This window comes from Gopherus evgoodei, chromosome 1, assembly GCF_007399415.2.
Source record: "Gopherus evgoodei ecotype Sinaloan lineage chromosome 1, rGopEvg1_v1.p, whole genome shotgun sequence".
In the NCBI taxonomy this organism is placed as follows: domain Eukaryota; kingdom Metazoa; phylum Chordata; order Testudines; family Testudinidae; genus Gopherus; species Gopherus evgoodei.
Genome location: NC_044322.1, coordinates 2811260 through 2836876, shown reverse-complemented (window position 1 = coordinate 2836876; position 25617 = coordinate 2811260). Strand labels below are relative to the sequence as shown.

Here is a 25617-nt window from a genome sequence, read left to right as displayed (position 1 = left end):
TAGAATCTAGATCATCCCTGACAGGTGTTTGTCCAACCTGCTCTTAAAAAATCTCCAATGATGGAGATTCCAGAAGCTCTCTAGGCAACTTATTCCTGTGCTTAGCCACCCGGACAGTTAGGAAGTTTTCATTTCATGTTTCCATTCTTTACAGAGGCCCATACCTGCTGTTCTGTTTTGCCTGGATTCAGTGTCAAAGCCAGGCCTCTACTGCAATTCCTTGGATCATACCTTTTGCCCTTTTGAAACTAGCAGTCTATAACCAAGTTCCTAAGGGAAGTTATGGAAACCACATCCCTGGGGCCATTTAACAATGGAGGAAGAGAGCACTAGAAAATACAGGGAACAAAATAAAATAGTTCATGAAACAATTCAGCACAGTGCCCTGGGAATGGAATGGGGATGGATTATCCTCGCATGGTTCCAGCTCCTCTAGCAATGACACTAGGAAAACCCCTTGCTACAGCTGGGATATGTAAGGGTTAAGTAGAGACCTGGGAAACCACTGGTGTGCTGACATGGTATTAGGGAGTAGAGGCACGGGCAGGCACCATTTCTGTGCTTGATAGATAATGTGTTACCCCTCTCCCTTCCCTTCTGCTTGTTAAGGATTGATAAGTGTTGCAGCTGCATAAGGACAGTGGTTGTTTAAAGGAGCCCCTTTGTGCCAGTAGCTTAGCTAGCGGGGTGCAGGGGAAGCAGCCGTTTCCCCTCAGCACATTTTCTAAAAGCAGCACCTTAGTTAGGGGTTACCATGGCGCCAGCAAGTGAGGCCCACGCTCTGCTCTGAAGCTTGGTCAACCAGGCAGCGGTGGACTTCTGCAGGCAAGAGAGGGCAACATGCCTGGAGGAGCTGGGGGAGGGGACGGCACGGCCGGAGGAGCGACGGGGGGTGCATCATGGGAGCCCATAACTCCCCCCCCTGCTGCAGACAACTTTGATGTGGACGGTTTGGCAGCCGGGCCCCTTGGAGCACTCCGCGGTGCAGAGGCAGCTAGCCTGCTGCCCAGGAGAGCCCCGCCAATTGCGGCTGCTAAGCAGAGGCAGCGGCAGAGGCCCGTGCATGCTGGAGGAGCGGACAACGCGGCTCTGCGCTGCTCATGGCAAGCTCCATGCACAGCCTGCTGCTGAGGGCAGCTCAGTGCCACCCGGCTTCCTGCACTGACCGGGTCCCGGGCAGGGAGGGTCTCCCCAGCCTCCTCGCGGTAGCCACACCAGGCGGACCCATGGCCGTCATCTCCCGGCAGGAGCCTCGGCGCCGCCTTCGGCTCACCGGAATAAAACTCCCCCGAGGAGGGGAGAGCTCTTCCCCACTCCCGCTGTGGCCTGTCAGCGTGACCCGCCCACAGCCAAGCTCCACCAGCAGTCCCGGACAGTGTAGTGCCACTGTGCCAGGCGGCATCTCACAGCTCCCCCAGCTCCTGGCCGCTGAGCTGCGTGCGATCTCGGCTACCAATTTGCCATGTGATTGGGGCTGCTGGGAGATTCGCCATGGTGGGGTTTGCTCTCTGCTGTTGGCTGGGCTGGGCCTAGCAGCTGGGCCCTGGAAAGAAGCAGTGGAAGGGCAGGCAGCGGACTCCCAGGCTCTCCCGGTCCCAGGGGCAGCTCCAGCCCACTCTGCACAGAGAGCCCCGGGGACCCCAGCCCACTCCCATCCCGGTAACCCCTCCCCAAGCTCCATACTCCGTGCACCCCTCCCATGTACCCCATGCCCCTGCCTTTCCCTCTCCTTCACCTCCCCTCTTACCCCCGTCCTCTGCCACTCTCCCTACATCCTCCCTTCCACCTCCCCTCAAGTCATCCCCCTGTCTCCCTCCATCCACATCTTCCCCTTCACTTCCCCTCAACCCCCCTGTCCTCTGCCAGCCTCCCTGTACAGCCATGGGGGGGCAGCACGGCCGGAGAAGCGAAGGGGAGCACCTTTTTTATGTTTGCTCCTCCTGCTTTAGAACCTGGCTACGCCACTGCTTTGTGCAAAGAAGTGTTATCTCCCCCTTCCCTTCCTTTCCCAGCTATATAAACGAGCTCAGGGTTATGACCCCTTCTTCCCTTCCCTGAGAACTGCTGATCAAGGGAATTTGTGGCTGCAATTACTGGAAAAAATAGGTATCTTCAAGGTAAAATTGTCTGTAGAATATGCTTAATGCTGTAAACACTAAACAGGGGCAGGGATAATTATATTCAGTATATAGCTATAATTCATTGTATGGGTGGTCCTATTACTCAGGAAGGGTTTTGGGGGTGTTGTAGTAAATGTAGGTATTTACATACTAACTCAGATAAAAAGAGAGTGATGTGATTAACTAAGGGCTTACTCCACAACTGAGTTGAGGGGAACAAGTACTGCAAGAAAGAAGCCTGTTTACTCAATCTGCCTCTGGTTCAGCCTGCTCATTGTCTAACAGCTATCGGGCAGCTGAACTCTGCCTAACCCTCTACCTTCAAAAAGGAGATGCTGTCTAGGTTTGTAGGACAGATCTTTGGCTAGCCAAGTGTAGAAATACCTTGTGAATTTATTAGGAGAGACATCTCACCAGCCCAACTGTGCACAGGACAGACACTTCCTGTACCTTAGGGCTCAGATGTAATTGGTTATGCAAGGGTGCAGAGGAAATGCAGATCACACACTTTTTGTCTGTTCCCTTCCTTTGCATTGTGACAAACAAGCTCTGTATCTTGTGGCTGAGATGTAGAGATATGAAAACTTTTAAGCAGTTTCCAGGTTCTCAACTGGACGAATATCACATTTCACCCTTAGCATAGAGGTGGCCCAGTTCTGCAAGCTAGTTCTGTCAGAACCGGTCTTGCTGTCTGTTCACACTTAGCTTTGCAAAGAGAAATGATGCAACAAATTCTGTGAAGTGTCTCTGCAACAGCATCTTCATTCACTGCCGCCTCCCTGAGTCTCAGATTCCTGTCACACAGGTGTGCCTGTAGACTGACATTCAGCCAGCAGAGCAAGTGTTAGGGCAACTGTCCTGGAAAAGGTGCTGCTGAAATGCAGTGATCTTTTGCCTTAATGAGAAATAATCTAAACAGATGATCATAGCACAGAAGAGAGATTTAGCTGTTAGGACAGAGAGGGAATATTGGATCTTTGAAATGTTTTAGAAGAAGAAAAGAACGGTTGCTTACTTACAGTTACTTTGGTTCTTTGAGTCTTTGTCTGTGTCAGGCACTGGTTTCTGGTAGTCTAGCCTAGTGGCTGCAATGGCGGTCATAAGAATGGCCAGACTGGGTCAGACCAAAGGTCCATCTAGCCCAGTATCCCATCTTCTGACAGTGGCCAATGCCAAGTGCCCCAGAGGGAGTGAACAGAACAGGGAATCATCAAGTGATCCATCCTCTGTAGCCCATTCCCAGCTTCTGGCAAACAGTCTTTGTCTTGCGAAAATGGGTTTAGGTTGGACATTACGAAAAACTTCCTAGCTGTCGGGGTGGTTAAGCACTGGAATAAATTGCTTAGGGAGGTTGTGAAATCTCCATAATTGGAGATTTTTAAGAGCAGGTTAGACTAACACCTGTCAGGGATGGTCTAGATAATACTTGGTCCTGCCATGAATGCAGGAGACTGGACCAGATGACCTCTTGAGGTCCCTTCCAGTCATATGATTCTATGAAAATAGCTAATTTATCCATTCAACTCTGGCAAACGATTGGAACCCAATTAATATCAAGCCAATGTAGATATGAATGTTCTCCATAGTGCAGGTATTTGAGCATTTAGCTATGAAGCAATGTGGTAGCGTGCCTCAATTTCCCTTTTCAGGCAGCAAATCAGGGTTGTAGTGGCTTTTCTGCTGTGAAAAGTTCTAAGATTGTTTGTAGGCACCAGCTGTGAACTATCAATATCATACATCCTTTTAACAGAAAGTGTGTTCTCGTGTAATGAAATAACACAACCTCTGCTTTCACATGGAATCAGGTGTACCCGAGTCCGCTAACAGATTACAAGATCTATCCAAAGTGTCCCCTGACTGTCTCCCCTTCCTGAGGGGAGTGCGGGCGATCTCCTGACTGTCTATCCCTATCTCAGTGAAGTGCCAGCGATCTCCTGTCTCCTCCTGCCTGAGGTATTTCCCATTTTACCCTGACAGGGCTTTGCTGATCTACTCTGGAAGAGAGCAACTGGATTTAGATACACCTAGGAGGGCCCTTCCGCCATGGGGAATTTTTCCATGGTGAGTAATGCCTATTGCTGCCACAGAGAATTCAGCTCCTGGGCAGATTTTCACCTTCCTGACCGTGACACCGTCAAGCACCTTCAGGCCTTCACCCCTCATCAGGGTACGTGTTCCGCTGCATTACAGAGCCAATATTTCCCTTGTAAATAAAGTGAACATTGATTGTTGGGTCAGCCATTACAGAGGCATCAGAAGGGTGTATGGACGAGGTATCAGGCTAGTCATAGGGGTAAGTACCAGGTCAGGGATAGTTCAGGCCACATCAGGAGGTACGGTAGGTTCCTGAGTCCCTGAAACAGTCAGGTGGAGGCACCACCAGTTGGTAGCTAAGAGCCCAGGCCCTTGAAACCCACTGCAGACCAAGCAGAGGGACTTTGGGTCAGGACTCCTGTTGATGATGATCTGCCCTTCGGGGTATGGTGACCTGTGAACACCCCTTCCATATGGAAGGGATCTCGCAGCTGCTCTCCCTGCCGAAAGGGGAAGTGGGAGCTGCTCAGACACCAGGCTTTCCAATGTGAGCGCACAACTTTCTGGGATGGGCTCCCAGCCCCTCCTCCATTCTGGAGCAGCTGGCCCCAGAGGAGCTGTCAATGGGTCTGTCCTCAGGGTGCCCCCGGGGCTAGGATCTCCCCCATCCCCTGGGATTCCTCCCTGCAGCACCATGAAATCCCTGGATGGGCCAGAATGAAGATTGGGAGACCCCTCCCCTGGGGCAGTGGTCTGGGGCAAACCGAGGGCAGCAGGGACATGGCAGGGAGCTGCTCCAGCACTGCATGATGGGGCCTGGGACCCGGGCAGACTCAGCGGAGCCCAAGCTCAGCAGCACGTCCCCACTTAGTAGTGGCTGGGCACAAACCAGCAGAGTAAGTGGCTTGTGCAGTCTCCTTCCCCACAGCCAAACAGTGCCCAGCGTGGGCTGGGGCAGAGGGACTGCGATATTCCTGATGGCAGTGCTAAAGTTACTGCAGGACGTGCTGATTGCATCTCTTTCCTTGCAGCTCTGACCTCTCGACAGGATAGACAAAAAGTACAAAATAGCAGAAGGGTCTGTAATTTATAGACTGTCTCTGTTCCCCCCCATCTGGCCATGTGTCCTCCCATCTCTGTCCTCCTCTTCAGGGTTCATCTCCCTGCTCTGCTGTGTGTTTCCTCTCCCCTCTCTTGTGTTTTAAAGAGAGGGGCTGTTCTCCCCATATGATGGGGGTGGGGAGTGTCTTGTCTGGCTCTGTGCATTTGTGTGCGTGTCCCTCTATTTCTTCTCCCCGCACCTGGACGTGATGGGGCTAGAGCTGGACTTGGATCTGAGTTCCCACCACAGGCAGGGGGCTGAGAGTGTTTTTGTAAGCAGGGGCTGAATGAGCTTTCCCCTGATATCTAGTGGTGAGCTGGGGAAGAGGCCTTCAAGAGACGACCTTGTTTCCATGTTGCCTAGGTGCTCAGCATGATGGGACTGCTTTGCTGAAGGAGCACTTTTGGCTGGTGTTGGACCACAAGTCACGTTGTTATTGGGGCAGGAGTACTAAAGGGTTGTTATCCTTGTTGTGTGACTCAACAGCAGCAGAACTGGTTTGGCACAATACAGTTAGGTTTCTGTACGACCTGTGACATAGTGCCACACAATATCCTGATAAAAAATCAGCACTATATAAAACTGGTGTAGCCCATATTTAGTGGCATCAAAACTGATTAACTGATCTATCACAAAAGTAATTGTAAACCAGGAATCATCATCCATTGGGGGTTTGTACTGGGGTCCCGTAGGGATCTCTTCTTGGAAAAGTAGCTTTCAATATGTTTATCAAGGAGCTGGAACAAAATATAAAATCATTGCTGGTAAAAATTTGCATACGATACAAAAATTGGTGGAGTGGTAAATAATGATAGATAGGGACCGATCAGTTATACTGATCAAAGTGATCTACATATTTGGTAAAGAGGGCTAATTTAAGTAACAGATACCTAGATCACTTTGATCAGTATACATCTAAAACAACACAGAGCGAAGATTGTAGCTCACACTTACAAGATAAGGGACTGGAATATAGAATAGGAACAGGGATGTGGTACTACCTCTGTATAAGGCATTGGCGAGACCATTATTGATATGGTGTCCAGTTCTGGTAAACTCCTGATGGCTATTCAGAATATCCACACTCTGCCCCTTGCTGGAATATGTCAGTTGCTATGGTAGCAGTCAGGCCTACCTCCATGCTTTTACTGATTAGCCCCATGCAATCCCAGTACAGTCAGTGGGCATATAAAATTGGACCTTTGATTTCACCAGTTAGAACATATGAACATAAGAACGGCCGTACCAGGTCAGACCAAAGGTCCATCTAGCCCAGTATCTGTCTACCGACAGTGGCCAATGCCAGGTGCCCCAGAGGGAGTGAAGCTAACAGGCAATGATCAAGTGATCTCTCTCCTGCCATCCATCTCCATCCTCTGATGAACAGAGGCTAGGGACACCATTCTTTACCCTTTCTGGCTAATAGCCATTTATGGACTTAGCCGCCATGAATTTATCCAGTTCACTTTTGAGCATTGTTATAGTCCTAGCCTTCACAACCTCCTCAGGCAAGGAGTTCCACAAGTTGACTGTGCACTGTGTGAAGAAGAACTTCCTTTTATTTGTTTTAAACCTGCTACCTATTAATTTCATTTGGTGACCCCTAGTTCTTGTATTATGGGAATAAGTAAATAACTTTTCCTTATCCACTTTCTCCACATCACTCATGATTTTATATACCTCTATCATATCCCCCCTTAGTCTCCTCTTTTCCAAGCTGAAGAGGCCTAGCCTCTTTAATCTTTCCTCACATGGGACCCTCTCCAAACCCCTAATCATTTTTGTTGCCCTTTTCTGAAACTTTTCTAGTGCTAGAATATCTTTTTGGAGGTGAGGAGACCACATCTGTACACAGTATTCGAGCTGTTGGCATACCATGGATTTATATAAGGGCAATAATATATTCTCAGTCTTATTCTCTATCCCCTTTTTAATGATTCCTAACATCCTGTTTGCTTTTTTGACTGCCTCTGCACACTGCGTGGACATCTTCAGAGAGCTATCCACGATGACACCAAGATCTTTTTCCTGACTCATTGTAGTTAAATTAGCCCCTATCATATTGTATGTATAGTAGGGGTTATTTTTTCCAATGTGCATTACATTTATCCACATTAAATTTCATTTGCCACTTTGTTGCCCAATCACTTAGTTTTGTGAGATCTTTTTGAAGTTCTTCACAATCTGCTTTGGTCTTAACTATCTTGAGTAGTTTAGTAGTTTAGAAATATCATCTTCTGAGCAAATTTGATATGAAAGTGACTGAAGATATAGACATGGGACCCCACAAACTGCGCTGTTACAGATTCACCTGTCTGAGACACAGATTTAATCAATCAGGTATATTAATGAAAATACTTCGACTTAGTTCATTTCTCAAAAGTCTTTTACTGAAGTTATCAAAAGTTGATATGAAAGTGCTAGCATGACAGGAATACAAGTAATTATTTATCTAACATGCACCAATTTAAAGCTCTACCATTGTAAGACAAATCACACCTGGAAGAGAACTATGAGCTTCAAGTTTTGATCTACTCATTGGTAACGTATAATCAAAGCTTGCCCAAGCAGGTACCAGCAACACTCCCTCCATGTTCCTGGTTTCCCTTTGGAATGCTAGCAGAATAGCAGGAGAACTTTGGATCTGGCAAGTCCCATCAGACTGATTTGTGTTAGAGAGAAAAAGTGAGTAACACGAATAGGACAATTTAGAAACCAGCAAACAGCTTCAGAGCAGCAGCGTGGATCAAGATGATGAATCCTCCAAACAGTGGAGGGCTCAGCTCACTGGGGAAGGCCAGGCCGCCTGTGGTAGCTGTTAACAGGAAAAAGCAGACCAAAGAAATAATAGGAAATTTTTTCACACTGATAGATCCTTAAACCTGGACACATGTACCCTGCTCACCCGCCATCAATGCCAGACAGAAAATATTAATCCATTTCCCCTCAGCAGGACAACCCAGCCTGGGATTTACCTGGGGCATTTACCTCACTGTAGATATATTTCACCTGCTTCCTCCTTCCTCAGCCTGCTTGTTCCTTTGGTATCAATCATTAGTGAGCACGTTTCACCCGAGCCAGTCCCAGAGGCTCTGGTAAGAGTTTCTTATCTGCCGCATAAGTGTATTCCAGTTGTGAGTAATAAAGACATGAGTCTGTGGAAACTGGCTGCAGACACCAGTAATACCATTTCTGTTGGATTTTTTATTGGCTTTAGGGAAAATGTAGAGCTGGGCAGAGAAGGGTCATTCCATTTTGTGGAGGATTTTGATATTTCAAATTTTGTTTTGCTCTGATTTGAAATGAAAACCCCAAATTTGGAATTCTCCACACAAGGGAATGGAGCGTTGTCTCGGGGGCAGTCCACCAAGCAGGTTGTCCCAGGGCTGGGGGCACTGGAAGTCCTGGGGTCCATGATTCCTAGGCAGTCCTATTGTCAAATTCCAATGAGAAAATGTTTCATTGAGATTTCTCCGATCTGCTCCAGTAAAATAGTCCTGTTTAGTCCTTTGAGAGATTGTAGTTCCATTGGGGATAGAATGGGTCTAGTTATGAGAGGAAACAGATAGACACACTTGTGTTGTAGGGTCATGGATGTGTCTTCAGCTTATAGTTCAGAACACTGAAGATGACTCTTTAGTGCTCAAAGGAGTAATTCCCCCTACATTTTCTTTTCTGAAATCAACTACACTTCGAATTCATTGAGACATGAAGGTGCTCTGATACTAGTCATGAGAGACATATGAGACATTGGATAAATAGACAGAATCTGCAGTTAAACCCACTTATTTATCAACTGGTTTCCTATGACATATTTGCCTAGTGGGATTGCTCTTGGCTCTGAACTTCAATACAGAGGGCAAATCATTTTCAAAACAATGAAAAGGAAAAGATTCTGTCTTACCAGAGTTGTAAACACATATTTGGTTCTTCTCTCCTACGGTACAAACAGAGAGGGTCAATGAAATGGGATTTGCCCAGGTAGAATTTTCAACTTCACTCTGCTGTTTGCAAAGAAACATAGGAACTATCGGACTGCATTCCACCAACGGGCTGCATCTAGCCTGGAATCCTGTCCCTGATGGAGGTGAGGTTCAGCTGCCTCAGGGGAAGCTGCAAGAAATCCCCTAGTGAACAATTCTGGAATTACCGACATACAGGGGAAGTTTCTTCTGCAACCCTGGCAATTAGTGACAGCCTTCTGTCCTCGGACCTAAGGGATTATAGTCCTTTTAAAAACAATTATTTTATTCTATGTAACATAACTGTGGAGAGTCTCACTTTCTGTATAAATAGCTAATTTTTTATTGAATTCTACTGAGCTCTTGGCCTTATGGAAACCTTGTGGCAATGAGTTCCACAAGTTAACCCTGCATTATATAACAGGGCATTCCCTTTTACTAGTTAAAATATGTTGCCTTCAGTTTATTCTTGTTTTATGAGAAAAGGAAAATGGCACTCTCTAATTTGCCACTGTCTCATTTATTATTTTGTATATCTCCATCATGTTTCTTTTTATGTGTCTCTTCTGATAATTAAACCATCCCAGGCTCACCTTTATAAATCTCTCCAGACCTCTCATCATTTTCAACACTTTTAGAAAAAAAATAGGGGGGAGGGATAGCTTTGTGGTTTGAGCATTGGCTTACTAAGCCCAGAGCTGGGAGTTCAATCTTTGAGGGGGCCACCTAGGGATCTGGGGCAAAAATCAGTACTTGGTCCTGCTAGTGAAGGCAGAGGGCTGGACTCAATGACCTTTCAAGGTCCCTTCAAGTTCTCAGAGATAGGTATATCTCCAATTATTATTTTATTTATTTATTTAGAGCCAGGGTGATCAGAACTGAACCTAGTATCCCAGAGAAGGGTGCCCCATTGATCCATATAATAGGGTTATAACATCTTCACATTATTCTCCATCACATCATTCCTAATGTTTGCTCATATTTTGTTTGCTTAATAGACCTAGCAGCACATTGACCAGAGATTTTCATTGAGATTTGCATCGACTCTCTACAATGATGGCCCCGTCTCTTTCTGAGTTGATACAGCTCATTAAGAATCCAGTGACACTATTTCTCACAATGTGCATTACCTTGAATGTGTGTCAGTGAATTTCACCTGATGTTGTGTTGCCCATTCTCCAAACTTGATTAGATCTCTCTGAAGTTCATCACCATCGTTCCTAGTTCTGACTGCCCCAAATATTGTGCCATCTGCACTCTAGGCCACTCAACTGCTCCCTTTTCCACATTGTGACGCTTTGTATCTCAGGGGAACACCTAGCACCCCCATGTTCATCCTTGTAAAATGGTTGTGTGGTATCCAATGCAAAGTTTGTCATGTCGGCTGTCTGCAGAAGGCTCATGATGTACTGAGCATGGTTGTCATAGTGATGTTATAGTAATTGTTGTTAAAGTAAAGTTATGGTAATGTGACAGGTTATAATTTCATGTATATAGTTGTGAGTCTGAAAATGTGTCCTCATGGCTTAAAGCAAGACCAGGGAAAACCTCTCCAGGAGCAGAGGGGCAGTTCACACCTCATGATGGCGTGTATGGGACAAACCCAGCCCAGCCTCACAGGAACGAAGGACACTGGCTTAGGCAGCAACAAAAGACTGTTGGACTCTCGAGTGAGTCACCCCCCCTTTCTTTGGTCAGTTTGGGACTGTGATGATGTGATGCTCACCTAACTGGGGGCGGGAGGGGGGAAAAGCCAAGAAGGAAGAAAGAACATGGTAAAAGGGAGAGACATTTGCCAGGCTCTTCCTCTCTCTTCCACTTCCATCGACAGACACCACCACCAAGCGACTGAAGCACTGATCAAAGGGGAGAGCCTGGTTGAAGAGCAACCAGCCAGCCTGTGGTGAGAAGCATCTAAGTTTGTAAGGACATTGAAAGTGTTAGGATCAGCTTAGAATGTGTTTTTCTTTTTATTTCGTTTGACTAAATCCGACTTCTTATACTTTGAGTTATAATAACTTAAAATTTATCTTTGTAGTTAATAAATCTATCTGTTTATTCTACCTGAAGCAGTGTGTTTGGGTTGAAATATGTCAGGGACTCCCCTTGGGATGACAAGCCCGCTGCATATCAATTTTTTGTTAAATTGACAGGCTCATATAAGCTTGCAGCATCCAGCAGGCATAACTGGACACTGCAAGATGGAAGTTCCTAGGGTTGTGTCTGGGACCGGAGATACTGGCTAGTGTCATTCGGTTGCACAATCCAAGGAGCAGTTTACATGGCAGAGGCTCTGCGTAAACAGCCCAGGAGTGGGGTTCTCACGGCAGAGCAGGGTAAGGCTGGCTCCCAGAGTCAAGGACTGGAGTGACCTAGCAGATCACTGGTCCAAATAGCACCAGGGGAATGTCACACACATCCTATGGATTTGCTGTGCTGTGTCTGAGGAGCCACAGCTGCTCTGCCAGGGCTCTTGTGGACTCTGTATGGGGTGTGTGTGTATTGAAGACTCACAGCGGTTTGGGGCTTTCACCTGTTTTTCTAGTGATCCCATTGCCATGCTGTCTAGGCACCTTCTTCCTCAGTGAGCGATTTGGACCCAGTGTCCACCCACCCCAGCCCGAGGCCTCTCTAGCAGCAAGAGTCATGGCAGCCTGTCTCCCCCAGCCCTGGTGGCAAGTCAGGGTCCCTCTCCTCAGCTCTCCCTGAAGTGAGGTTTTCAAATTCTCCACAGCAAATAGCCCCACACAAATATTTCTTGTGTTCAGTCCAGTACTCACCACCGAGGTACGCGCAGTTAAAATGGCTGCAGGTCCGGTTTGTGCTCCGGAGGACAAAGTGGTTACTCTCTTGTCCTCGGGCCACATTGAATATCTCATGGACTGGGATTAACACTTCTTTCTCCTTCTCATAGTGTGAGAAGGCCCTGATCTCAACACCAATGCACGTGTGGATGGTGAACAATGTGGCTGTGCCAAATCTCTTAGCTACTCCTATCTTAGAAGACGAAGAGGCAAACTGTCCAAACCTGATGTGACCTGATCTCGTGTGCTGAAAACTGACAGAACTCCCCCGGTACACCGTCATTTTGTACATCACGTCACACCTCCCTCGTAAGAGCTGTAAAGCTCTTGTCAAGTAATAATGAAAGGCTTTGAACTGGAAACTGGCCATGTAATGAGCTCGAGATGTCCCAGCCCCTCTCACTGCCACATTCAACTCACTGTGAAAGTCATTGTCAGTATAGGCTATTATGGCTCTTCCATGCTCATCTTTAAAGCCTCTGGGCAGAGAAATCTCTTTCTTTACGAGTTTCCATTTTTTTTCTGAGTTTTCCCACACCCTGCTAAACAGTGAGAACATGGACTTTTCTTTCTTTAGCAGTTCAGGTGCAATTCCATCCATTTCTTCAGCACATCCTATATACTGGTCATCAAAAGCGTCATCCATCATGCTCAGCTCCTCCTGACATTTTGCCTGGGAGAATAAAGGAAACATTCGGTCACATTAGCATTTGTGTTACAATAGCACCTAGAAGTCACACCCAGGATCAGGGCCCTGTTGTGCTTGGCTCTGTACAAACACACTAGGAGATGGCCTCTACCCCTAGAGACGTACCTCTAAAGCGACAAGACAGAGGTGGGAGAAAGGGAGGGAACACACAAGCAGAATCCTCAGTGTGTTGTTTGGCAAATGTCACACTGGAGCCTCGATTTTTGGGAGGGAGGAGCAGGGTGGATGTGATGGATTTGTAGCTGCCCTGTAATAATTGATTAATACTGTCTGTTGCCCTGATTCCTGAGAAAAAGAAGCAGGGGTGGATACAAGAGGTCTGGGAATGCAGGTGATCCGAAGATCTGTGTCAGGTTTAATGAGGAACACTTGGTTAAGAGGGGAGAGGGAGTGTTCAGGGGAGCCAGGCTAAGAGAAAGGTCCTGCTGGGGTGCAGAGAGCCTGCCTACATTAGCCCCAGGGGATGGTAGCCCTTTAGGTAAGACTGATGTGAGTGTGGACTGTGGGTTGTTTTAAAATCTGGTTTCTCTAAATGATTTGTTCCTACAGGAAAATGAACAACACGTTGGTGTCAGCTGATACACCACTAGGCACTGACTCCCAAAGGGATGAACTGCAGGGCCCTGAACTCAGCCGGAGCTGCTGGGTAAGCACGATGGACACACAGGTACCGCAGCCCAGGGCCCCAATTGAGAATGGGAGAATCACAGGATTCCTGCCCAGGAGGGTAAAGGCACAAGGCCTGATACCCGAAGGGCTGCACTCAGAGACCAGCGAGCCACGTACCCGGGACAGAGGTGTTTTTAGTTTACTGGGGTCTATGTTAGTGTCACAGCTATATTGTGTGCAGGTGGGGAGGAGGAGGTTAGGCAGAAAGGCAGGACGGGATACATTAATAGGGAAGACAAAGCAGGGGGAACAAGGGACATAGAAGGGAGGGAGCTAGGAGGGACTGAGATCCCAATCCACTCCCCCAGGAATATCTAGAAACCACCCCCATTTATCTCAGTGGGAGTCAGTGGGTTGCCATCTCCATATGCCAGCCATGCACTGCATGCTCCAGGGCTGGCGGTGCCCATGGGAAGGTTCCATCCAACTTCCAAACACGCATGGAGGACGGCAACACCATTGTGATGGGTTGTATAAACCCCACACTGGTTTACCAGGGTTTAACCGGTGTCTGAGCCCCTTTAGGCTGCGAGGTGGCACCTGGAAGGTGTTACGCAAAGGTGGTGATCATACCCAGCTGAGGATGTCCCCTCTTGGGCTAAAGGCAGAGAGAGGCCTGGAGCTAGCACTGGAGGGCCCAGAGCCAGGAGGAGGCCTAGGAGGCTGGGGGCAGTGAAGCCTGCGGCCAGAGATGAGTTGCCTCAGGTCAGGAGGAAGCCAGAGACAGTGTTGGTAAAGCCTAGGGGGCATTTGGACTGGAGTTTGAGGGGCTGCAGGAAGGGGGGAAGATCTCAATAGTACTTCTCCTGGCAGTAAAGAGTGGAGAGACCTGAGGGGAACAGGGAGGCTTCTGCAAGGTGAGGAGGAAGCCTGAGCCGGGCAGAAATTGGTTGAATTTTGTTCTTTTGGTTTGGGATTGTGTTGGGTGATTCCATGGGGGAGCCCTGTGAACCTGGCCCTGAAAGAAGGGTGATCCAGGAGAGGCTGTGCTGGTTGGAAAAAGGCTGTGGTAGGAAGATATCCATGGAGGCAGCAGCAAGGAGTCTGACAGAACAGACCTTGGCTGCTGGTCAGAAGACCCCTGGCCGGGAACCCAGTTTCGTGGGAGGGCCTGGGTTCCCCTACTAGCCACTGAGGATGGTGGCATGGGGCCCTGATTAGGCAAACACCTGTCCGAGGTGGTCTCAGTACACTTGGTCCAGACTCAGCACATAAGGCTGCACCGGATGACCTCTTGAGGTCCCTTCCAGTCCTACACATCTATGGGTCTAAGGCAGTATGGCTGCCTGCATAGCCTAGAGCAGAAACACAAGAAAACACAGAGTGCTTCACTGGCAAAGCTCAAGAGTTTACCTGAGGGATTCCCAGCCAGGTTTGAAGACAGAAGTATGTCAAGGGGATCAGCAGAGGCCTCAGCATTGTTCCAACTTCCCCGGTGCAGCTGCAGGAGAATCCATCAGGAACGTCAGTGGAGATGTGGGGGGAAAGAACACCTCAAACCAAACATCCTCCCCATTGTTTCACTGTGATCCATTGTTCCACATTCAGTGACTGGGATTTCCCAGGCAGGAATTGCTTTCTCAGGGACAGCAGCCCAGCCACAACAGAGGCGGGTTTGACCCTGAAATACAGTTCTCAGCTGGAGGGGTGGGGAGTAGTTGTGGGGAAATCCTGCTTTCACTACATGGTGATCACATTTCCCTAAAAGACTTGGAGGGGTAGAAATATGATCCATAGTGCTGCTGTGGTTACTTGTACGTGCCATTACACAGCACAGTACACTGAAACCAGCTGCCAGGCAGGTCGGTTGATCATATCCTAGGGAATGGGGCTAAAATAACGACATAGCTCAATATTTCAGTACCTCACCCAAGTGTCTGGTCAAGTTTTTGCTTGGCAACTAACTACCTTATACACTCTGCACCTCGCTGCTTAGTTCTGCCTCATGGCTAACAGGGTGATCGATGACTCAGATGTCAAACACCAGGCCTGATCGTAGGCCCAATGATCAGAAGAGCCACATGGCACTCTCAGAGACACAGACAGACTTCAGACACCTGGCCTGGTCAGGGACCCAAAGCCCAGCCACATGGAGACAACAGCAAACAGACCAGCACACAACTGATGAAGTCCCTTTACTCCATGCACTGGATTGACAGCTACATCCTGCATAACTTCCCTGCTTGTCTCTCCTGTTCACCTGCTGAGCTATCCCTTGTTTAGAGGATACGTAGTGGAGTTGGGTCTTGGGATTTGATTTCTGGCAAGGGAAAGAGAGCAAGGCATTGGAATTTTGAGACTGGACCGTGGGAGAGAACCATTGACATGAGGACTAGAAGATGGCAGTGTTTTGCTCAGGGAAGCAGAGGTAGGGCCAGGAGTGGGAAGCAACAGGCTTGGGGTGTTTACTGCGAAGGATGGGACTTCCATTGCACACATGGAAATGCCATTCCTCCCCTGCCCTTTGCCCTTAAAGGAGAGGGTGTATGGTGGTGCTTTCCCTAGCATGGTGTAGCTTAGGGGTTAGCTTGGTGTAGGCAACTGCTGAGCTGTGCCTGGGGTGATAGGATGGATGTCAGCACAGAGTGAATGGGTACGAAACGTAGGGGTGTGATGTGTGTACAGAAGGAGGTGGGTGGAAAATGAATCTGAACACGTTTTATATTTCTTTTAAGAACAATGGGCAGGGTGATGCTTCTTCATTTGAAATGGCTCTTCCACGGTAGTCTGACATTGCCCATGTAAACAGGATCTGCTGAATTCTTCCTTGACAGCTAGCTGGGAGGGGGAGAGACTTCCGGAGCAAACTCTATTTACATAAACACACCTGCTCTGCTTAGATATCCAGCAGACTGAATGCTGTTGCTCAAAATTATCAACTTTGTCTGGGGTTGGGTTACAGATCAGTGGGGAAAGTAACTGAAATACATTCCCATGGATTGTATTTTCTAAACGGACAACCTACCCTAAATTCTTAATGACTGAGGGACACTCATTGCTATATTTGCTTTCTACAACCAACTCTTTGTATAACTTTTCATGAGCGATGTATCCGGATACTTGGATGCGAATATCTAAGCTGTATTTTTAAATTTATTCACCTACATTTGAGTTATTGCTGATTATGCACTATATGTATCTTACGACTTGAAAACAAACTTGGTATTATGGATAATCTACGCACTATACCTGGATGTACAGACATTCTTTTCTTAACCTGTGAATTATATAATTTTTTAACATTAGCTTTAATAAAAAAATTAAAACTGAATGCAGAGGTAGTGAAATGCTGTTACCAATATTGGTGATATTATTGTAATACAGGGAAGCAGGACTGTGCTTAACTTGTCCCAAATGAGGGAGTCACCCTCAGTTGAAAGAACATCATTGAGCCAGGGGCTCGAATGCAGAACCCTCTGAAAGTAAAGGGCGGGAGGGTTGAATGCAGAACCCTCTGAAAGTAAAGGGGGGTAGGCAGGGGGGCAGGGCTGTTCTGTTCTGTTCTAACTAGGAGGTGCGTAGCAACTTCCTATGAGTCCCTAGACTTGTTTGACCTATCTCTACCCAGCCTGCAAAGAGCGAAAATTGCTAAGATACTGAAGTGTAGAGGTTACACCAGAGAGGCTAATGGCAGCACAAGGTGACCAACAGTCAACTTCTGACCGAGTGGCTGGTGAGGCAGTGAGCAGAGCAAGCAGCCAGGAAGCAGAGAGGCACAGCGAGTGGCCAGCAGGGCAGCTGGAAGAGAGGATCAGTGAGCAAGTGCCCGAGCAGCAGAGCCAGTAAGGTGCCTCTATCCCCCTCCACCCAGGGTGGCAGGTGAACTCTGCAAATGCACCTCTGAACCCTGGGTCTGCACTGACCAAGGACAGCAACTGTGAGTGGGGAGCAGAGAAGGGTCGGGCATGCGCTAGGGACTTTTGGGTTGCTGGACTTAAGAACCTGAGGGGAAAAGGACACTGCCAAGCTTACTTGGGGGCGGGTCTGTTGCTCATGATTATGTTTATGAACCCTGTTTGCAGTGTTTTCCCAAATTAACACCAAGTTACCTTCCCTCCTTTATTAAAAGTTTCTTTCCCACACTCAGACTCTGTGCTTGTGAGTGGGGCAGGATTGCCTCTTGGAGGCGCCCGAGGGTGTGTGTAATTTTCCCAGGTTACTGGGTGGGGTCTCAACCCAGTTCTTTGTTGTATCAATGGAAAGGGAACCCCTAGATACTGAACTGGGCCCTGGTTGCTGCTGGCTTCGCCTGGCAGAAGGGTTACACCAGAATATATCTGAGCTTTGATACATTTGGGGGGATACAGCCACACTCTCAGTGGTTCACGTTTTCTTTTTTAAGGCAGGATCCCCTTTTGAATGTAAATCCAAATAAATGCCTGATTCTCAAGGAGAGAACACCGCCTTCCCGCTGTAAAAGCCCACATTTGTGTCCTTTTCCAAACCTCAGACTGATTTTTTACACACTTCCTCTCTTTGTCCCAGCCATCTTGCTGTAGCACCAGTAATGGAGTTGCTCTCCAAAGGCCCCATTGGCTATAACTTCACTTGGGGTTTGTAGTAGAGTTGAAGGCTCTGCAAAATAATATAGTTCCAGACTCTGTTACTTTTTCAGGCATCTCTAGGGCTGATGGGAAGACTGTGGATTTCACCAGCCCCAGCCCCTCGAAATTCAGTCTTAGGCCTAGCTAACAGTGTGAACCAAAGGCTGTGAGCCAGAGTAGGCCTGGCCTGGGCAATATAGCAATGCACCAGGTACTGGCTGACACCAAGTAAGCACCTTCCTGACTGGAGATGATGGTACAGGACACCCAGAGTTCTCAAATTCAGTGTGAACACATTCCTAGGAGATGGTACAGGGACACGCCGATCCTGAGTAAGATAAGGATGGGATAACAGGATAGTGGATGGGGATGTTTTAGTGGAACTAGCAGGTACCAGGATTAGGCTGGTAACCAGCCACATCTGGAGTGCAATACGTAACTTGTCTGTGTTAATGTATAAAAGGAGAAGCCATAGGAGGGGCACCTTTGTCCAGCTGAGGGGGCAGCATCCCAGGGCATTGACTGAGCTGGTCCATTTTCGCACACATCTATGTTAGTGGCCCTTTAGCTACTAGGGAGAGCTAAGACTGTGCTTTGGTGACAATAAATGTGGCCGAGCGCCTTCAACACTGAACTGAGATGGTCCCTTTCTGGAACTCAGTGGGTCTTTTTGGTTGACCCTCTCCCAATAACCAGAGAAAGGGGAAGGGCAGAGGAGAAATTAGGATCCTGGGGCTGACAGTCCCCAGGGCTGATGGGAGAGGCCAATGCTCCAGGTCAGCCTGATTGACAGGGCAGGCAGGCCAATGAGGGAGTCAGGAGCCCGGGGACCAGACGTGAGCTGGAGCTGCCAGGGACAGAGTAGGGCAGAGCTAAGGAGAGATCTGCAGCCAGAGCTGGGCTGGGGAGAGGGATTCCACCACCTAGATCCTGCGGGCATGTGGCCACAGCCAGAGCAGGTGTCTGACCTGCAGTATCACTGCAGCACAGACAAGGCCTGGGAGGGAGGCCTAGGACTTGTCAGGAACAGACTGTGAACTGCCCTTACGTCCCAGAAACGCTGTTTGGGGTTTCCCGGTGCCCACAGGGCCGGTTCCCTGTTTCCTTTAACCTTTCCCATTTTTCCCTTATTTCTCTTGCTGCTGCTGTTTAATAAATTGTATGTGGTTTGAACTGAATGCAGTGCTCAGGGGTACGAGAAACAGCTGGTGAGGAGACAACACCCTGGAGTGGGACCACCCTAGCTCCTGTCATAAGTGACCACTACGAGATGGGAGGTTAGGTCCCCCAGGAGTCCTGGGACCAGCCTTGTTGGGGATACGAGAACTCTGCCATACAGGAGAGTGGAAGGGGAGTCCCTGAGGTCAGGCAGGCCTCTGGGTAAAGGGAACTGGGGCGATGACTTATCCTTTTGCTAGCCGATTCCAGGGGTAGTGCAGAAACCAGGAAAGTTCCCCACAATAGCAGGACCATTCCCCCGCTTACACTTACACACATGGACGTGTCTAGACAGGAGTTTTGACGTCCTAATTTCAGTGAGGTTAAGGTCAGCCATGAGTTTGGGGTGAGGGGATGCAGTGGTGAACGTGCCCAGCTACATCAGCGTAAAAACTACAGAGACCCCTTATAGGTGAGAATAACAGTAAAAAGAAGTCGGACGGCTCTCATTGATTTTGCTCCATAGTGAGCCAGCTCTTACTCTGGCTGTGAGAAGGCTCAGTCAGGTAGGGATCCAGATGCAGCTGGTTGGGGCTTGGTGGGGTGGGGATCCGGATGCAGATGGCTCATTGAGATAGTCTACACTGAAACCTATGATGGAGGGTCAGCAAAAATGCTGAATTCCCAAATCCGCAGAGATCATGCAGATCCATGGAACTTAAGGAGTTCCATTTTTGAGAAAGAAAAATTAAAGAGAAAATCTCAGGAGGTGGAGGAAAGGAACAACGTATCTATTGTAGGTAACACTTTAGAAAGAAAATTGAGAAGGAAAATAGAACAGTTGGCTCAGGCACAATGAGCCTTATCCCAGGAGGAAGGGATTAGTGAGAAGTTAAGACAAAGAGTAAATAAGCCAGACATGTCACAAACCCACCCACAGTTGGGCCGCTTATTACAAGAAACTCAGGGAAGTGTAGACATTGCTGTGAAGGGCTGTAAGGAGGCAATCCTAGATATCAGGACCTCTTCGGAAAGGTGAAAGTCTTTGTGACCTGAAATTCCAGCAAGTAATTTTGATACTTTTAAGTCAATTGAGTCAGAAGGAATAATGAACAAGTGACATAATTCATTTTGAAGCTGGTATGCCCATTGTACCCCAAGCCACTTTAGAGCCAAAACCAGAATCTCTACAGAAACCTGCCAATACCCGACTGTCAGAAGATGCTGGCACCTGCCCCAATCAAGAAATGGTATAAAAGGTTAAAGCAAAACTCCCCACCTAAATTGTCCACTGTAGAAGCTGCCCAAACACAGGAGACACTGGTTCCTTTGAAAAAAGAGGCAAAGGAAATCCCACATCTAACTGTAAAGGAGGGAAAAAATCAATTTCTAATTCGAAACCTTCAGGATTGAGTTGTGGTCCGATCGCAGTGGTAACAAATGTAACAACACGAAATGCCATTGCAAAATTGGGAGAGCGAATAAAAAAAAGAGCTCCAGTCGCAGCACATACGGCACATTGGGAAACAGCAGTAAAATGATTTCAGTTAGACAAAAAGAACTTGGTTGCGATTTGACAGGTAGCTGTAGACAGAGCTTTGTGAAATGCCACCAGAATTTCAAGCAGGAGAAAGCTCAGTTAAGGACACTGTACATCTGTTCGAACAGCACCTAGGGCAGTCGAGGTCACCCTGGTAGCTAACATGGAACAACAGGAAGGCGAGTCACTGCATAATTTTCACACTAGACTTTCAGCAGCATGGATACCTAATGAAATGCTTGGAAAGGAAACACCCTCAATGTATTGATTCGTTCGTTAACAGTTCTTTGCCAGAGGTTCAGGGTAGGTAATAATGCATGCACACCCCAATATGCAAGCACCTGTGCTGATCGCTCCACATCCCAGCAACCTGTATCACTTAGAGGTCTCTGAGCACAATTGCACTTGCAACAATAGCTTCCAAAAGAAAGGCATGAAAAAATGTAGCCCAGTAGCCTCCGCTCTACAGCAGCCATTCTCAAACTTCAGCAGCCGTTCTCAACCCCCTTCTGACAACAAAAATTGCTACACGACCCCAGGAGGGGGGACCGAAGCCTCAGCCCACCAGAGACCCACTGTCCCACCCCGGGGGGGGGGGGGGTGTCAAAGCCCAAACTCAAGCCCCAATGCCCTGGGCAGGGAGGCCAAAGTCCAAGGGCTTCACCCCCAGGCAGGGGGCCTGTAACGTGAGTCCCACTGCCCAGGGCTGAAGCCCTCCAGCTTCAGCTTTGAGCCCAGGAAGTGAGGCTCAAGCATCAGCTTTGGCCCTGAGCGGTGAGGCTCAGGCTTTGGCCCCGGGCCCCAGCAAGTCTAAGACAGCCCCGGTGACCCCATTAAAATGGGGTTGCAACCCTCTTTGGGGGTCCCAACCCACAGTTTGAGAACCGCTGCACTAGGGGAATGAGCCTGGTGGAACTTAAATATTCCTCTTGTTAAAAATATATTTTTCACAGCTGGACAACCAAGTATTTTGCATTTTTAATTGGTTTAAATCCAATAGCTCTACATTCCACACCCACCCCTCTCCAGTTCTTGCTTTATATTCAAATCGAGGATGGACACGTGTCTAACGCTCAGCTAGTGCACTGGGCTTTGGTATTGCGTGACAGAGATATAACAGTGACCCCAGTATGGACCTTAGCTCCATTGCTGGATGCCCTGTTGTATTCTGGAAACACTCATGTGTGCTCAGATATTGATTAATGAAAACCTTAACCCAGTTTTTCACATTAATACCACCCAAAATAAAAATCTTTGAAGCATTTTGCTCTTTCCTAGATAAAGCCAACCACTATGATCATGAAAAAAACAATATCTTCTTGTTATTGATCCATTCTCCTAATGGGTGAGAGTATTTCACCTTAAGCTTATTTAGATAAAAGCCAAAGAGAGAATGCTGGGGAAACTGGAGTTCAAGTTGATAGGGAAAACCCGACCCTGCCCGAGGCCTCAGGCTATTTGCTGAGAAATAGGCCCAAAAGCCTTCAGCTAACAGCAAGAGTCCTAATTTGTTTTCTCTTGTTTCGACACAAAGGTCGCTAGGGTATGAGGAAACTCAGGGAAAGGGGAACTGGAAACAGGATCACGGGTGACCCATAAGTTTCAGCTCAGCTTGTATCAGTATGGTAATGGCTTTTGCAAAATGTAACTGCAAGTAGGGGGTTATTATAGAACAGTTAGACTGTCAGCATGATTGCAAAAGAACAATAACAGGAAAAACCCAATATGGAATGAAAATAGGATAGCTTGCTGATTTGCAATATTGAAATGTCCAAATAAGGTAAATAACATATGTAACCAGCGTGTTACGTTTTGTGGTTTTAACCTTTATAAGCTTGGTAAAATTTGTAAGGGACAGAGCGGCTTGTCCTCTTGTGTGTATGCATCCTTGTATTTTGTGTGATCAATAAAGGAGCCTCGGGCTTTCTGATCAAAATTCAATCGTGTGGTCGATTTTCCACAACAAAGTTATGCTCCTATCATATGCTTATAGAACATGATTTATGTAAGCAATGAACTGGGCCCCACTATATTATGAATACAGTCAGTTTCCTCTGTATACAGAGTCAGAAAAAACAAACAAGTAAATAAATTCTGTCATATTAATAGAATTAAAGTTGTACTGAAAAAGAAATATGGCTCTGTAGTCCAATGGTTAAAGCACTCACCTGACAGATCCCAGTTCAACTCCTTTCTCCATTGAGGGGAGGACTTGAACCTGGGGTCTTTTACATCCCAGGTGAGTACCCTGACCACTGGGCTAAAAGTTATGAGGAAAATTCTCATTCCTTCCCCTCCTCCCCAGTCAGCTTTTTGTGTACGTTTCTCTACAGGAGCTGATCTGGTAAGCAAGATCCAAGTACACTTACCAGATCAGGTCTCACAGATGAGTTAGGTGCAGGAATGCTTGTTTCTCCTGGGACATGAAATCCTCTGGCCTGGCATGGGCTGCAGTGCACATGCTCAGAGGCAGAAACAGGAGCCTGGGGAATTGGTTACTGCAGAAATTTAGGTGCCGAGTGAGTTTATGTGCCTGCAGCATTCTTGGGCTGCTAAGCAGGGGTTTTGTGAATCCAGGGTGGGGGCCTGATTCTGGGACTGAGATGCCTAAAATGGCAGCTAGGTATGGATAGATATCAGCTGTCCTGGCAATCTCTGGGAAGAGATTAACAGCTTTCTGCTTGGGAGGCTCACCTGATGTTATGAATGAATCGTCTGCTTAGCTGTGTCAGTAAAGGATGGATCTTTATAATGAACAATCAGGGATGTTTGCATCCTATGGAAGTAGTTGTGGTCAGTGCAGGAGCGGCGCCAGGGTTTTTGGCACCCTAGGCTCAGGGCCGGCTCTAGCCATTTCGCGGCCCCAAGCTCTGCCGCTCACCTGTCCCGCGGCTCTGGTGGACCTGCTGCAGGCATGCCTGCAGATGCTCCACCGGAGCCGCGGGACCAGCGGACCCTCCACAGGCACGCCTGCGGGAGGTCCACCGAAGCTGCCTGCCGCCCTCCCACTCTCCTGGTTGGAGCCGGCCCTGCCTAGGCGGGGGTCCTTCCCGTGCTTCCGGTCGGCGGCAATTCTGCTGCAGGCGGGTCCTTCCGTGCTCCCGGTCTTTGGGGCACTTCAGCAGCGGGTCCCGGAGCGAGTGAAGGACCCGCCGCCGCCGAATTGCTGCCAAGGGTGGCAAAATGCTGCCTCCCCCCAAATCCTGGTGCCCTAGGCGACCGCCTAGGTCACCTAAATGGAAGTGCCGGCCCTGGGTCAGTGTATTTTATGATGTAGATGTGAGCAAAATAGGCAGTTTTTTTTGTTTTCACCACATGGGATTTTAAATATTTCTGTAGTTTCCATCCCAAAAGCTTTTATAATTTTGTAACAAATTAGAGTTCTGAAATCAACTCAACAGAAAATATTAGACTTTTCATTCTGTGCACCCCCAGATTCTACGCAATTTGCATAACAAAAGTACCTAGAGCTCCCAACCCAGACTGTGGCCCAGTTGTGCTAGGGGCTGTACATAGGGAGGCTATGCCCATCCCCCAAAGCTTACAATCTAGGGCAGACAAAGGCTGGTAGGAGAAAGAGAGGTAGAGTGACTTGCCCATTGTCACACACAGCAGGCCAGAGGCAGAGCTGGGATGAAAGCCTTGGTCTCCTCACTCCCAGTCAGCTGCCTCATCCACTGGCCCACACCCCTACCCCTCGGTTCCACAGGTACTGGACAGATGTAACTGCGGGCAGATTTGTATCATTGTCTAAACCACTGTGCAACCTGTTGTCTAGAGATAAATGCAGCAGAAGTGTCTGTAATTAGGATAGTGAAGAGTAAGAATTGAATGATGTTACAATACCTGACTTTCCCAAGTGTGTCTGAGTCCCTGGCAGGCTGCTGACCCGAGCAAGAGCTGGCTGCAGGTTAGAACTTAATCTGCACTGTTCAGAACACAGCAAATAGTTTGACTTTATATAAGCAACCTGCAGACTTTCATTTTCAGAATTAATGGTGTTTGGTTTTTTCCAGGAAATGAGGGTCTGATCTAAATCCCACTGATGTCAGTGGAAAGACTCTCATTGAGTTCGATGGACTTTGGATCAGGCCTGTACAGAGTCAATACTTTACTGTGAGCTAGGGTCAGGGCTCCTGAGTATTCCCAATAACACCAGTTTCCAAAAGTATCCACAAAACTACTCCCGTTTTATCCTCTGTGCTTCCTGTTCGAGGGTTCTTTACCTCCCTGTCCCAGATGTTAAAGCCAAGCAATTTTGCTACCTTGGCTCTACTGTTACCAGCAATGTAGATAATGGTGCTGAGCTCACTGGTACAAGCGCCAAAGCTGTCAGGAACTTTGGTCTTTTGCAAGAGGGAGCCTGGAACAATAACAAATTGTCAACTAAAGTGAAAATCTGTATTGATGAGGCATGTGCTTTGTCCAGACTGCTATATGGCTCAGAAACATGGATGACTTACACCAAACATACCAAAAGACTAAACAGTTTTCATATCAGATGCTTGCGTAAAATTATTCAAATGAGATGGCAAGACAGGGAGGCAAATGTGGAATTGTTAAATTGTGCTGGTATGTCATTCAGGGGAATGTTGATTAGTAAGAAAAAACTCAGGTGGCCTGGACATGTCAAGCGAATGCCGCATTACAGGATCCCGAAGAGTGTGCTGTTCTCTGAAGTTCGCGAAGGGTCTAGAAAGAGAGGCAGATGGCTGCGCAGACTGGGGGATGCTTGCAAAAATGACTTAGTATCCTTTGGAATCTCTGTGGATGATTGGGGAAGCGGTGCAGAATACTGCTCTGGTTGGCGGAGTCAGCTTGGAGATGGAGGAAGGAGTTGTGAGACAGACTGGATCAAACTTAGTGATGACTGGTGTCAGAGGAGGAACGAATCAGCTGCTCGGATCCAGAGCCTTGCTAGTGTGTGGGAATGCAACATGCTCTGTAAAGAGTGACTGTGCCATTGACTGAAAGT

At 47.8% G+C, this 25617-nt stretch overlaps 1 protein-coding gene across 2 annotated transcripts in view; it reads right to left on the bottom strand.

Annotated features, from left to right (window-relative positions):
- LOC115648454 (ecto-ADP-ribosyltransferase 5-like) overlaps window positions 1-24627 on the bottom strand; it is a 42150-nt gene extending 17523 nt beyond the window's left edge. The window contains exons 1-5 of one of the 2 annotated variants that reach the window (XM_030556118.1): window positions 24489-24618; window positions 14754-14841; window positions 11999-12695; window positions 9161-9193; window positions 7635-8071 (exon numbers count right to left, since the gene is read on the bottom strand). In XM_030556118.1, the coding sequence (XP_030411978.1) occupies window positions 7965-8071; window positions 9161-9193; window positions 11999-12695; window positions 14754-14819 (903 nt within the window). In that variant the 5' untranslated portion in view covers window positions 14820-14841; window positions 24489-24618 and the 3' untranslated portion in view covers window positions 7635-7964. Of the gene's footprint in view, window positions 1-7634; window positions 8072-9160; window positions 9194-11998; window positions 12696-14753; window positions 14842-24488 lie in introns of those variants that run through there. The other variant, XM_030556107.1, reaches the window with a different exon arrangement.
- Between the last annotated feature and the right edge of the window lie 990 nt (window positions 24628-25617).